This window comes from Lissotriton vulgaris, chromosome 2_1 (assembly GCF_964263255.1).
Source record: "Lissotriton vulgaris chromosome 2_1, aLisVul1.2, whole genome shotgun sequence".
NCBI classification, from domain to species: Eukaryota; Metazoa; Chordata; class Amphibia; order Caudata; family Salamandridae; genus Lissotriton; species Lissotriton vulgaris.
The window spans coordinates 30,765,107-30,779,383 of record NC_141687.1 but is presented as its reverse complement, the minus strand read 5'-3'; the positions used below and the strand labels follow the sequence as shown (position 1 = coordinate 30,779,383).

Genomic DNA, 14,277 nt, shown 5'->3' with positions numbered 1-14,277 from the left:
GGAAGTGGGGTGGAGAATGAAGCAAGAGAGATACAGAAAGAAACAAGAGAGGTGCAGAAAGAGGGAAGAAGGGTGCAGCAAGAGGGAAGAGTGGTGTTAAAGAGGCATGAGGGGTACAGAAAGAAGCAAGAGAAGTGTAGAAAGTAGCAACAGAGGTGTTTAAAGAGGCAATAGGGGTGCAGAAAGAGGCAAAAGAAGTGCAGAAAGAAGCAACAGAGTTGTCGAAAGAGACAAGAGAGGTGCAGAAACAGGCATGAAAGGTACAGAAAGAGGGAACAGGGGTGCAGAAAGAGGTAAAGGGGATACAGAAATGTGCAAGAGAGGTGCAGAAAGAAGCAAGAGCAGTGTAGAAAGAAGCAAGATAAGCGCAGACAGAAGCAAGATAGGTGGAGAAATTGGGCAGAGGGGTGCAGTAAGAGGTATGAGGAATGCAGAAACTTACAAAAGAGGTACACAAAGAAGCAAGAGCAGTGCAGAAAGACCTAACAGAGGTGCAAAAAGAGGCAAGAGGGGTGCAGAAAGAGGTAGGAGAGATTTACAAATTGGCAAGAGAGGTACCGAAAGAGGCAGGAGGGGTGCAGAAAGAAGGAAGAGAAGTGCAGAAAGAAGTAGCAGGGGTGCTGAAAGATACGAAAAATGGTGCAGAAAGAGGCAAGAGAAGTGCAGAAAGAAGCAATAGAGGTACAGAAAGAAGCACAATAGGTGCAGAAATAGGCAGGAAAGGTGCAAAAAGAGGGAACAGGGTTGCAAAAAGAGGCAAGAGGGATGCAGAAAGAAGCAAGTGAGGATGAAAAAGAGGCAACAGAGGTGCAGAAAGATGCAAGAGAATTGCAGAAACAAGCATGAGAAGTACAGAAAGAGGCAAGAGAATTGCTGAAAGAAGCAACAGAGGTGTAGAAAGAAGCAAGAGATGTACAGAAAGAGGCAAGTGAGGTACAGGAAGAAGCAAGAGCAGATCAGAAAGAACCAACAGAGGTGAAAAAAGAAGCAAGAGGGGTGCAGAAAGAGGTAGGAGAGGTACACAAAGAGGCAAGAAAGATACAGAAAGAGGCAGGTGGAGTACAGAAGGAAGGAAGAGAAGTGCAGAATGAGGCAAGAGAATTTCCGACCGAAGCAACAGGGGTATAGAAAGAAGAAAGAAAAGTGCAGAAAGAGGCAAGAAAGGTGCATAAAGAAACAAGAGCAGTGCAGAAAGCACCAACAGAGGTACAGAAATTGGCAAGAGGGATGCAGAAAAAGGTAGGAGAGGTGTACAGAGGCAAGACAAGTACAGAAAGAGGCAGGAGGGTGTAGAAAGAGAAAGTGCAAAAAGAAGAAACAGAGGTACAGAATGAGGCAAGAGTGAAGCAGAAACAGGCAAGAAAGGTGGAGAAAGGCAACAAAGGTGCAGAAGGATGCAAAAGAGGTACATAAGCAAGCAACAGAAGTGCAGAAAGAGGTAAGAGAATTGCTGAAGGAAGCAACAGAGGTGTGGAAAGAAGCAAGAGAAGTGCAGAAAGAGGCAAGTGAGATACAGAAAGAGGCAAGAGAGGTACAGAAAATGGCAAGAGAATGGCTGAAACAGGAAAGAGGGATGCAACAAATTAACTGAGGGTGCTGAAACAAGCAAGAGAGTTGTAGAAAGATGCAAGAGAAGTGCATAAAGAAGCAAGAGAGGTGCAAAAAATGGAAGATGAGTGCAGAAATAGAGAACAGGGGTGGAAAAAGAGACAACAGGGGTGCAGAAAGAGGCAATAGAACTGCAGAAAGAGGCAAATGAGGTGCAGAAGGAGGCAAGAGAACTGCAGAAAGAGGCAAGAGAGTTGCAGAAACAGGCAAAAAGGGTGAAAAAAGAGGGAACATGTGTGCAGACAGAGGCTAGAGAGGTGAAAAAAGAAGGAAGATTGGTACTGAAGGAGGCAAGAGGGATGCAGAAATTTGCAAAAGAGGTGCAGAAAGAAACACGAGCAGTGGAGAAAGGACCTACAGACGTGCAGAAAGAACCAACAGAAGTGCAGAAAGAAGCAAGAAGGGTGCACAAAGAGGCAAGAGGGGTACAGAAAGAGGAAAGAAGGTGCAGAAAGAAGGAAGGGAAGTGCAGAAAGAAGCAAAAGAGGTGCTGAAAGAGACAAGAAGGGTGCAGAAAGAGGCTAGAGAAGTGCAGAAAGAAGCAACAGAGTTGCAGGAAGAGGCAATAGAGGTGCATTAATAGGCAAGAGAGATGCAGAAAGAGGCAATATATGTACAGAAATAGACAAGGGAAGTGCAGAAACAGGCGAGAGAAATGCACAAAGAGGCAAGAGAGGAGCAGAAAGAGGCAAGAAGGGTATAGAAAGAAACAAGAGAAGTGCAGAAAGAGGCAGGAGGGGTGTAAAAAGAAGAAAGTGAGGTTCAAACAGAGTTGCAGAAAGGCGCAAGAGAGGTGCAGAAACAAGCAAGAGAAGTGCAGAAAGAGGCAAGTGAGGTTCAGAAAGAAGCAAGAGCAGTGCAGAAAGAACCAGCAGAGATGTACAAAGAGGCAAGAGGGGTGCAGAAAATTTAGGAGAGGTGCACAAAGACTCAAGAGTGGAGTCAAAGAGGCTTGTGGGGTGCAGAAAGAAGCAAGAGAAGTGCATGAAGTAGCAACAGAGGTGCTTAGAGAGGCAAGAGAGGTACAGAAAGAGGTAGAAGAGATGAACAAAGAGGCAAGAGAGGTACAGTAAGAGACAGGAAGGGTACAGAAAGAAGGAAGAGAAGTGCAGAAAGAAGCAACAGAGGTGTCGAAAGAGGCGGAAAGGGTGCAGAAAGAGAAAGAAGCAAGTGAGATGCAAAAAGAGGCAACAGGGATGCAGAAAGACGCACTACAGGTGCAGAAACAAGCAAGAGAAGTGCCGGAAGAGGCAATAGAATTGATGAAAAAAGCAACAAAGGTGTAGAAAGAAGCAGTAAAAAAGTGCAGTACGAGGCAAGTGAGGTGCAGAAAGAGGCAAGTGAAGTGCAGAATTAAGCATGAGCAGTACAGAAACAGCCAACAGAGGTGCAAAAAGGGGCAGGAGGGGTGCAGAAAGAAGTACGACAGGTGCACAAAGAGGTAAGAGAGGTACAGAAAGAGGCAGGAGGGGTGCAGAAAGAAGGAAGAGATGTGAAAAAAGAAGCAGGAGAATTGCTGAAAAAAGCAACAGCGTTGAACAAAGAAGCAATAGAAGTACAGAAGGAGGCAAGTGGGGTGCAGAAAGAACCAACAGAGATGCAAAAAGAGGCAAGAGGGGCACAGGAAAAGGCAGGAGAGGTGCAGAAAGATGGAAGAGAAGTAACAGAGGTGCTGAAAGAAGCACGAAGGGTGCAGAAAAAGCAAGAGAAGTGCAGAAAAAAGCAACAGAGACACAGAAAGAGGCAAGAGTGGTACAGAAACAGGCAGGAAAGGTGTAGAAAGAGAGAACAGGGATGCAGAAAGAGGCACGAAAGGTGTAAAAGAGGGGTGCAGAAAGAGGCAAGAGGTGTGCAGAAAGAAGCAAGTGAGGTGCAGAAAGATGGAAGAGAGGTGCAGGAACAAGCAAGACATGTGCAGAAAGAGGCAAGAGAGGTACAGAAAAAGGCAAGGGAAGTGCAGAAACACGCAAGAGAAATGCACAAAGAGGCAAGAGAGGAGCAGAAAGAGGAAAGAGAGGTATAGAAAGAAGCAAGTGAAGTGCAGAAAGAGGCAGGAGGGGTGTAGAAAGAAGCAAGTCAGGTGGAGAAAGAGGTAACAGAGGTGCAGAAAGACGCAAGAGAGGTGCAGAAACAAGCAAGAGAAGTGAAGGAAGAGGCAATAGAATTGATGAAAGAAGCAAAAGAGGTGAAGAAAGAAGCAGTAGAAGTGGAGCAAGAGGCAAGTGAGGTGCAAAAAAAGCAAGAGCAGTGCAGAAAGAACCAACTGAGATGCAAAAAGAGGTAAGAGGGGTGCAGAAAGAGGTAGGACAGGTGAAAAAACTAGGCAAGAGAGTTACACAAAAAGGGGCAAGAGAGGTACAGAAACAGGCAGGAAAGGTACAGAAACAAGCAAGAGAAGTGCATAAAGAAGCAACAGAGATGTAGTAAGAGGGAAGTGGGGAGAAGGAGGAAAGAGGGATACAGAAAGAAACAAGAGAGGTGCAGAAAGAGGGAAGAAGGGTGTAGATAGAGTGGTGTGAAAGAGGCATGAGGGGTACAGAAAGATGCAAGAGAAGTGCAGAAAGAGGCAAGAGAGATGCAGAAACTGGCAAGAGAGGTACAGAAACAGGCAAGGGCAGTGCAGAAACAGGCAAGAGAAATGCACAAACAGGCAAGAGAGGAGCAGAAAGAGGAAAAAGAGGTATGGAACGAAGCAAAAGAAGTATGGAAAGTGGAAGGAGGGGTGTTGAAAGAAGCACTTGGGATGCAGAAAGGGGCAACAGAGGTGCAGAAAGATGCACAAGAGGTGCAGAAACAAGCAAGAGAAGTGCAGGAAGATGAATATAATTGATGAAAGAATAAACAGAGGTGTAGAAAGAAGCAAGAGAAGTACAGAAAGAGGCATGTGAGGTGCAGAATTAAGCATGAGTAGTACAGAAAGAGCCAACAGAGGTGCAGAAAGAGGCGAGAGGGGTGCAGAAAGAGGTAGGACAGGTGCACAAAGAAGCAAGAGAGATACAGAAAGAGGCAAGAGAATTGCTGAAAGAAGGAACAGAGGTGTACAAAGAAACATTAGAAGTTCAGAAAGAGGCAACAGAGGTGCAGAAAGATGCACAAGAGGTGCAGAAACAAGCAAGAGAAGTGCCGGAAGAGGCAATAGAATTGATGAAAAAAGCAACAAAGGTGTAGAAAGAAGCAGTAGAAGTGCAGTACGAGGCAAGTGAGGTGCAGAAAGAGGCAAGTGAAGTGCAGAATTAAGCATGAGCAGTACAGAAACAGCCAACAGAGGTGCAAAAAGGGTCAGGAGGGGTGCAGAAAGAAGTACGACAGGTGCACAAAGAGGTAAGAGAGGTACAGAAAGAGGCAGGAGGGGTGCAGAAAGAAGGAAGAGATGTGCAAAAAGAAGCAGGAGAATTACTGAAAGAAGCAACAGCGTTGAACAAAGAAGCAATAGAAGTACAGAAGGAGGCAAGTGAGGTGCATAAAGAACCAACAGAGATGCAAAAAGAGGCAAGAGGGGCACAGGAAAAGGCAGGAGAGGTGCAGAAAGATGGAAAAGAAGTAACAGAGGTGCTGAAAGAAACACGAAGGGTGTAGAAAAAGCAAGAGAAGTGCAGAAAAAAGCAACAGAGACACAGAAAGAGGCAAGAGTGGTACAGAAACAGGCAGGAAAGGGGTAGAAAGAGGGAACAGGGATGCAGAAAGCGGCAAGAAAGGTATAAAAGAGGGGAGAGGGGTGCAGAAAGAGGCAAGAGGGATGCAGAAAGAAGCAAGTGAGGTGCAGAAAGATGGAAGAGAGGTGCAGGAACAAGCAAGACATGTGCAGAAAGAGGCAAGAGAGGTACAGAAAAAGGCAAGGGAAGTGCAGAAACACGCAAGAGAAATGCACAAAGAGGCAAGAGAGGAGCAGAAAGAGGAAAGAGAGGTATAGAAAGAAGCATGTGAAGTGCAGAAAGCGGCAGGAGGGGTGTAGAAAGAAGCAAGTTAGGTGGAGAAAGAGGTAACAGAGGTGCAGAAAGACGCAAGAGAGGTGCAGAAACAAGCAAGAGAAGTGCAGGAAGAGGCAATAGAATTGATGAAAGAAGCAAAAGAGGTGAAGAAAGAAGCAGTAGAAGTGGAGAAAGAGGCAAGTGAGGTGCAGAAAAAGCAAGAGCAGTGGAGAAAGAACCAACAGAGATGCAAAAAGAGGCAAGAGGGGTGCAGAAAGAGGTAGGACAGGTGAAAAAATAGGCAAGAGAGATACAGAAAGAGGCAGGAGGGGTGCAGAAAGAAGAAAGAGAGGTACATAAAGGGGCAAGAGAGGTACAGAAACAGGCAGGAAAGGTACAGAAACAAGCAAGAGAAGTGCATAAAGAAGCAACAGAGATGTAGTAAGAGGGAAGTGGGGAGTAGGAGGAAAGAGGGGTACAGAAAGAAACAAGAGAGGTGCAGAAAGAGGGAAGAAGGGTGTAGATATAGGGAAGAGTGGTGTGAAAGAGGCATGAGGGGTACAGAAAGATGCAAGAGAAGTGCAGAAAGAGGCAAGAGAGATGCAGAAACCGGCTAGAGAGGTACAGAAACAGGCAAGGGCAGTGCAGAAACAGGCAAGAGAAATGCACAAACAGGCAAGAGAGGAGCAGAAAGAGGAAAAAGAGGTATGGAACGAAGCAAAAGAAGTACGGAAAGTGGAAGGAGGGGTGTTGAAAGAAGCACGTGAGATGCAGAAAGAGGCAACAGAGGTGCAGAAAGACGCACAAGAGGTGCAGAAACAAGCAAGAGAAGAGCAGGAAGATAAATATAATTGATGAAAGAATAAACAGAGGTGTAGAAAGAAGCAAGAGAAGTACAGAAAGAGGCATGTGCGGTGCAGAATGAAGCATGAGCAGTACAGAAAGAGCCAACAGAGGTGCAAAAAGAGGCAAGAGGGGTGCAGAAAGAGGTAGGACAGGTGCACAAAAAAGCAAGAGAGATACAGAAAGAGGCAGGAGGGGTGTAGAAAGAAGGAAGCGAAGTGCAGAAAGAGGCAAGAGAATTGCTGAAAGAAGGAACAGAGGTGTACAAAGAAGCATTAGAAGTTCAGAAAGAGGCAACAGAGGTGCAGAAAGATGCACAAGAGGTGCAGAAACAAGCAAGAGAAGTGCAGGAAGAGGCAATAGAATTGATGAAAGAATAAACAGAGGTGTAGAAAGAAGCAAGAGAAGTACAGAAAGAGGCACATGAGGTGCAGAATCAAGCATGAGCAGTACAGAAAGAGCCAACAGAGGTGCAAAAATAGGCATGAGGGGTGCAGAAAGAGGTAGGACAGGTGCACAAAGAGGCAAGAGAGATACCGAAAGAGGCAGGAGGGGGGTAGAAAGAAGGAAGCGGAGTGCAGAAAGAGGCAAGAGAACTGCTGAAAGAAGGAACAGAGGTGTACAAAGAAGCAATAGAAGTGCAGAAAGAGGCAGGTGAGGTGCAGAAAGAAGCTAGAGCAGTGCGGAAAGAACCAACAGAGATGAAACAAGAGGAAAGAAGGGTGCAGAAAGAGGCAGGAGGGGTGCAGAAGAAGGAAGAGAAATACAGAAAGAAGCAACTGAGGTGCTGAAAGAGGCATGAAGGGTGCAGAAAGAGCAAGAGAAGTGCAGACAAAGCAACAGAGGTACAGAGAAAGGCAAGAGGGGTGCAGAAACAGGTACAAAAGGTACAGAAAGAGTGAACAGGGTTGCAAAAAGAGGCAAGAGAGGTGCAGAAAGAGAGGAAAGGGGTGCAGAAAGAGGCAAGAGGGGGACAGAAAGAAGAAAATGAGGTATAGAAAGACAGGAGAGGGGTGCATAAACAAGCAAGAGAAGTGCAGAAAGAAGCAAGAGAGGTACAGGAAGAGGCAAGGGAAGTGCAGAAACAGGCTAGAGAAATGCACAAAGAGGCAAGAGATGAGCAGAAAGAGGCAAGAGAAGTATGGAAAGAAGCAAGTGAAGTACAGAAAGAGGCAGGAGGGGTGTAGAAAGAAGCAAGTGTGGTGCAGAAAAAGGCAACAGAGGTGCAGAAAGACACAAGAGAAGTACAAAACGACAGACGCGAGGTGCAGAAACAAGCAAGAGAAGTACAGAAAGAGGCAAGAGAATTGCTGAAATAAGCAACAGAGGTGTAGAAAGAAGCAAGAGCAGAGCAGAAAAAGCCAACAGTGGTGCAAAAAAAAGCAAGAACGGTAGAGAAAAAGGTAGAGAGAGGCAAGAGAAGTTCAGAAAGTGGCAGGAGGGGTGCAGAAAGAAGGAAGAGAAGTGCAGAAAGAAGCAGAGAGGTGCTGAAGAGGCACAAAGTGTGCAGAAAGAGCAAGAGAAGTGAAGAAAAAGCAACAGAGGTACAGAAAGAGGCAAGAGAGCTGCAGAAACAGGCAGAAAAGGTGCAGAAAGAGTGAACGGGGTGCAGAAAGAGGCAAGAAGGGTGCAGAAAGACGCAAATGAGGTACATAAAGACAGGGGAGGGGTGCAGTAAAAAGCTAGAGAAGTACAGAAAGAGGCAAGAGGGGTACATAAAGAGGCAAGGGAAGTGCAGAAGTAGGCTACAGAAATCCACAAAGAGGCAAGAGAGGAGCAGAAAGAGGCAAGAGAAGTATAGAAAGAAGCAAGAGAAGTGCAGAAAGAGGCAGGAGGGTTGTAGAAAGAAGCAAGTGAGGTACAGAAAGGGGCAACAGAGGTGCAGAATGACGCAAGAGAAGTGCAGAAAGACAGAAGAGAGGTGTAGAAACAAGCAGGAGAAGTGCAGAAAGAGGCAAGAAAATTGCTGAAATAAGGAACAGAGGTGTAGTAAGAAACAAGAGAAGTGCAGAAAGAACCAACAGAGCTGCAAAGGGAAGCAAGAGCGGTAGAGAAAAAGGTGGAAGGGGTGCGCAAAGAGGCAAGAGAAGTTCAGAAAGTGGCAGGAGGGGTGCAGAAAGAAGCAGAGAGGTGCTGAAAGAGGCAAAAAGGGTACAGAAAGAGCAAGAGAAGTTCAGAAAGAACCAACAGAGGTACAGAACGATGCAACAGAGGTGCAGAAAGATGCAAGGGAGGTGCAGAAACAGGTAAGAGAAGTGCATAAAGAAGCAACAGAGATGTAGCAAGGGGGAAGTGGGGTAGACAAGGAGGCAAGAGGGATACAGAAAGAAACGAGAGATGCATAAAGAGGGCAGAAGGGTGTAGATAGAGGGAAGACTGGTGTGAAAGAGGCATGAGGGGTACAGAAAGAAGCAACAGAGGATCTTAAAGTGGCAAGAGGGGTGCAGAAGAGGCAGGGGAAGTGCAGAAAAAAGCAACAGAGTTGCAGGAAGTGGCATTAGAGGTGCAGAAAGAGGCAAGATATGCAAAAAGAAGCAAGAACAGTATATAAAAAGGCAGAGGAGGTGCACAAAAGTACCCACAACCATCAGGTGTCACTGTACCAGCAGTGTCCCTAGCCACAGCCAGTAGATGTCACGGTAACAGCAGTAACCCCAGCCACAGCCAGCAGGTGACACTGTAACAGCAGTACCCCTAGTCTCAGCCAGCAGGTGTCACTGTAACAACAGGACCCACAGTCACAGCCAGCTGGTATCACTGTAACAGGAGGACCCCAAGTCGCAGCCCGTAGATGTCACTGTAAGAGCAGTACTGTCAGCCACAGCCAGCAGGTGTCACTGTAAGAGCAGTACTGTCAGCCACAGCCAGCAGGTGTCACTGTAAGAGCAGTACCCCCAGTCGAAGCCAGCAGGTGTCACTGTAAGAGCAGTACCCCCAGTCACAGCCAGCAGGTGTCACAGTAGGAGCAGTTCTGTCAGCCACAGCCAGCAGGTGTCACTGTAACAGCAGTACCCTTTGTTGCAGCCAGCATGTGTCACTGTAAGAGCAGGAGCCCCAGTCACAGCCAGCTGGTGTGTCACTGTAAGAGCAGGACCCCCAGTCGCAGCCAGCAGGTGTCACTGTAACAACAGTGTCCCCAGTCACAGCCAGCAGGTGTCACTGTAAGAGCAGTGGACCTTGGCTCTGTTCTTGCGTGAGCCAGCCTGCGCTTGGTGGACCTACTTGGTGGTGCTAGGTGGTGAACAAAGCGCAGCTACTGTACCGCTAAAGTGGTCTCCTTGACATCCTCTAATTCCTCCACTTTATCAATGAGCACTTTCCGAAGTACAAGGACTTGGCACTCAAGGAACTTGGAATATCCAAATATTGCGAAGTAGGAGGCGTTTGTGTGCTGCACCAGTTTCTTGGCTTTCTTGTAGGCTGGTTTAAAGTTATCCCATTCCTCGAGCCTGGCAAACCTGCAAAAGAACCAGAAAGAGGTGCTTAGGCCTACAGAGGACTATACTGCCATCTGTTTGCAAGGTTCTGGTGGAGTAGTGTGTTTGTAGAACTGGATAGGGGAAGAGTGAACTCAGGTGAGCACTGACCCGGTACTTGGAGGTGTCTGCAGTGCTGTAGTAGGAGCTGTATAAGCCAGGACTGAGCCAATTGTCAGAGGTGAGGGTGCACAGTACTGGGGTGGCTGGGGTGCTGCAGACTAGGATTGAGTCAATTGTCAGAGGTGAGGGTGTGCAGAACTGGCGAAGCCGGGGTGCTGCAGGCTAGGGTTGAGTCAATTGTAGAAGGTGAAGGTACGCAGTACTGGGGTGGCCGGGGTGCTACAGGCTAGGGTTGAGTCAATTGGTGAGGGTGCGCAGTACAGGGTGGCTGGGGTGCTACAGGCTAGGGTTGAGTCAATTGTTGGAGGTGAGGGTGCGCAGTACTGGGGTAGCTGGCGTGCTGCAGGCTAGGGTTGAGTCGATTGTCAGAGGTGAGAGTGCTCAGTGCTGGGATGACAATGGTGCTGCAGGCTAAGGTTGAGTCAATTGTCAGAGGTGAGGGTGTTCAGTATTGGGGTGGCCGGGGTGGGGCAGGCTAGGGTTGAGTGGATTGTCAGAGGTGTGGGTGTGTAGGACTGGTGTGGCCAGGGTGCTGCAGGCTAGGGTTGAGTCAATTGTCATAGGTGAGGGTGCTCAGTACTTGGGTGGCCAGGGCGCTGCAGGCTAGGTTTGAGTCAATTGTCATAGGTGAGGGTGCTCAGTACTGGGGTGGCCAAGGGTTCTGCAGGTTAGGGTTGAGTCAATTGTCCGAGGTGAGGGTGCGCAGTACTGGGGTGGCCGGGGGGCTGTAGGCTAGGGTTGAGTTAATTGTCAGGGGTGAGGGTGCTCAGTACTGGGGTGCCCAGGGGTGCTGCAGGATAGGATTGAGTCAATTGTCAGAGGTGAGGGTGTGCAGAACTGGCGTGGCCGGGGTGCTGCAGGCTAGGGTTGAGTCAATTGTCAGAAGTGAGGGTTCTCAGTACTAAGGTGGCAGGGGTGCTGCAGGCTAGGTTTGAGTCAAATGTCTGAGGTGAGGGTGCTCAGCACTAAGGTGGCAGGGGTGCTGCAGGCTAGGTTTGAATCAATTATCAAAGGTGGGGGTGCACAGTACTAGGGTGGCAGGGGTGCTGCAGGCTAGGGTTGAGTCAATTGTCAGAGATGAGGGTGTGCAGTACTGGGGTGGCCGGGGTGCTGCAGGCTAGGGTTGAGTCAATTGTCAGAGGTGAGGGTGCGCAGTACTGGGGTGGCCGGGGAGCTGCAGGCTAGGATTGAGTTAATTGTCAGAGGTGAGGGTGTGCAGAACTGGCGTGGCCGGGGTGCTGCAGGCTAGGGTTGAGTCAATTGTCAGAAATGAGGGTTCTCAGTACTAAGGTGGCAGGGGTGCTGCAGGCTAGGTTTGAGTCAAATGTCTGAGGTGAGGGTGCTCAGCACTAAGGTGGCTGGGGTGCCGCAAGCTAGGTTTGAATCAATTATCAAAGGTGGGTGTGCACAGTACTAGGGTGGCAGGGGTGCTGCAGGCTAGGGTTGAGTCAATTGTCAGAGATGAGGGTGTGCAGTACTGGGGTGGCCGGGGTGCTGCAGGCTAGGGTTGAGTCAATTGTCAGAAGTGAGAGTGCGGGGTACTCGGGTGGCCGGGTAGTGCAGGCTAGGGGTGAGTCAATTGTCTGAGGTGAGGGTTCTCAGTACTAAGGTGGCCGGGGTGCTGCAGGCTATGGTTGAGTCAATTGTCAGAGGAGAGGGTGCTGCAGGCTAGGATTGAGTCAATTGTCAGAGGTGAGGGTGTGCAGAACTGGCGTGGCCGGGGTGCTGCAGGCTAGGGTTGAGTCAATTGTCAGAAGTGAGTGTTCTCAGTACTAAGGTGGCAAGGGTGCTGCAGGCTAGGTTTGAGTCAAATGTCTGAGGTGAGGGTGCTCAGTACTAAGGTGGCAGGGGTGTTACAGGCTAGTTTTGAATCAATTATCAAAGGTGGGGGTGCACAGTACTAGGGTGGCAGGGGTGCTGCAGGCTAGGGTTGAGTCAATTGTCAGAGATGAGGGTGTGCAGTACTGGGGTGGCCGAGGTGCTGCAGGCTAGGGTTGAGTCAATTGTCAGAGGTGAGGGTGCGCAGTACTGGGGTGGCCGGGGAGCTGCAGGGTAGGATTGAGTCAATTATCAAAGGTGAGGGTGTGCAGAACTGGCATGGCCGGGGTGCTGCAGGCTAGGGTTGAGTCAATTGTCAGAAGTGAGGGTTCTCAGTACTAAGGTGGCAGGGGTGCTGCAGGCTAGAATTGAGTCAAAGGTCTGAGGTGAGGTGCTCAGTACTAAGGTGGCAGGGGTGCTGCAGGCTATGTTTGAATCAATTATCAAAGGTGGGGGTGCACAGTACTAGGGTGGCAGGGGTGCTGCAGGCTAGGGTTGAGTCAATTGTCAGAGATGATGGTGTGCAGTACTGGGGTGGCCGGGGTGCTGCAGGCTAGGGTAGAGTCAATTGTCAGAGGTGAGGGTGCGCAGTACTAAGGTGGCAAGTGTGCTGCAGGCTAGGTTTGAGTCAAATGTCTGAGGTGAGGGAGCTCAGTACTAAGGTGGCAGGGGTGCTGCAGGCTATGTTTGAATCAATTATCAAAGGTGGGGGTGCACAGTACTAGGGTGGCAGGGGTGCTGCAGGCTAGGGTTGAGTCAATTGTCAGAGATGATGGTGTGCAGTACTGGGGTGGCCGGGGTGGGGCAGGCTAGGGTAGAGTCAATTGTCAGAGGTGAGGGTGCGCAGTACTGGGGTGGCCGGGGAGCTGCAGGTTAAGGTTGAGTCAATTGTCATAGGTGAGGGTGCTCAGTACTGGGGTGGCCAGGGCGCTGCTGGCTATTGTGGTTCGGAAGTGAGGTAGCGCAGTACTGGGGTGGCCGGGGTGCTGCAGGATAGGGTTGAGTCAATTGTCCGACGTGAGGGTGCGCAGTTCTAGGTTGGCCGGGGTACTGCAGGCTAGGGTAGAGTCAATTGTCAGAGGTGAGGGTGCGCAGTACTGGGGTGGCTGGGGAGCTGCAGGTTAAGGTTGAGTCAATTGTCATAGGTGAGGGTGCTCAGTACTGGGGTGGCCAGGGCGCTGCTGGCTATTGTGGGTCGGAAGTGAGGTAGCGCAGTACTGGGGTGGCCGGGGTGCTGCAGGTTAGGGTTCAGTCAATTGTCGGAGGTGCGGGTGCACAGTACCGGGTGGCCGGGGTGCTACAGGCTAGGGGTGAGTCAATTGTCATGGGTGAGCGTGGCCAGTACTGGGCTGGCTGCGGGTGCTGCAGGCTAGGATTGAGTCAATTGTCAGAAGTGAGAGTGTGCAGAACTTGGGCGGCCGGGGTGCTGCAGGCGAGGGTTGAGTCAACTGTCTGAGGTCAGGGTGCTCAGTACTAAGGTGGCAGGGGTGCTGCAAGCTAGGGTTGAGTCAATTGTCGGAGGTGAGGGTGCACAGTACTGGGGTGGCCGGGTGCTGCAGGCGAGGGTTGAGTCAATTGTATGAGGTGAGGGTGCTCAGTACTAAGGTGGCAGGGGTGCTGCAGGCTAGGTTTGAGGCAATTATCAAAGGTGAGGGTGCACAGTACTAGGTTGGCAGGGGTGCTGCAGGCTATTTTTGAGTCAATTATCAAAGATGAGGGTGCACAGTATTAGGGTGGCAGGGCTGCTGCAGGCTAGGGTTGAGTCAATTGTCGGCGATAAAGGGGCGCAGTACTGGGGTGGCCGGGGGGCTGCAGGCTAGGGTTGAGTCAATTGTCAGGGGTGAGGGTGCTCAGTACTGGGGTGGCCGGGGTGCTGCAGGCTAGGATTGAGTCAATTGTCGGAGGAGAGGGTGCGCAGTACTGGATTGGCTGGGGTGCTGCAGGCTAGGGTTGAGTAAATTGTCAGAGGAGAGGGTGCTCAGTACTGGGGTAGCCGGGGTGCTGCAGGCTAGGGTTGAGTCAATTGTCAGAAGTGAGAGTGCGGGGTACTCGGGTGGCCGGGTGCTGCAGGCTAGGGGTGAGTCAATTGTCTGAGGTGAGGGTTCTCAGTACTAAGGTGGCCGGGGTGCTGCAGGCTATGGTTGAGTCAATTGTCAGAGGAGAGGGTGCTCAGTACTAAGGTGGCAGGGGTGCTGCAAGCTAGGGTTGAGTCAATTGTCGGAGGAATGGGTGCGCAGTACTGGATTGGCCGGGGTGCTGCAGGCTAGGGGTGAGTCAATTGTCTGAGGTGAGGGTGCTCAGTACTAAGGTGGCAGCAGTGCTGCAGGCTAGGTTTGAGTCAATTATCAAAGGTGAGGGTGCACAGTACTAGGGTGGCCGGGGTGCTGCAGGCTAGGGTTGAGTCAATTGTCAGAGATGAGGGTGTACAGTACTGGGGTGGTCGGGATGCTGCAGGCTAGGGTTGAGTCAATTGTCAGGGGTGCTGGTGCTCAGTACTGGGG

The 14,277-nt window shown here is 49.9% G+C and overlaps 1 protein-coding gene across 1 annotated transcript in view; it reads right to left on the bottom strand.

Annotated features, from left to right (window-relative positions):
- The window catches only part of LOC147729496 (adenylate cyclase type 10-like), a 573,747-nt gene that overhangs the window by 212,231 nt on the left and 347,239 nt on the right, over positions 1-14,277 (bottom strand). The window contains exon 4 of the mRNA XM_086954004.1: positions 9,622-9,817. Coding sequence (XP_086810130.1) covers positions 9,622-9,817 — 196 coding nt within the window. The remainder of the gene's footprint in view (positions 1-9,621; positions 9,818-14,277) is intronic.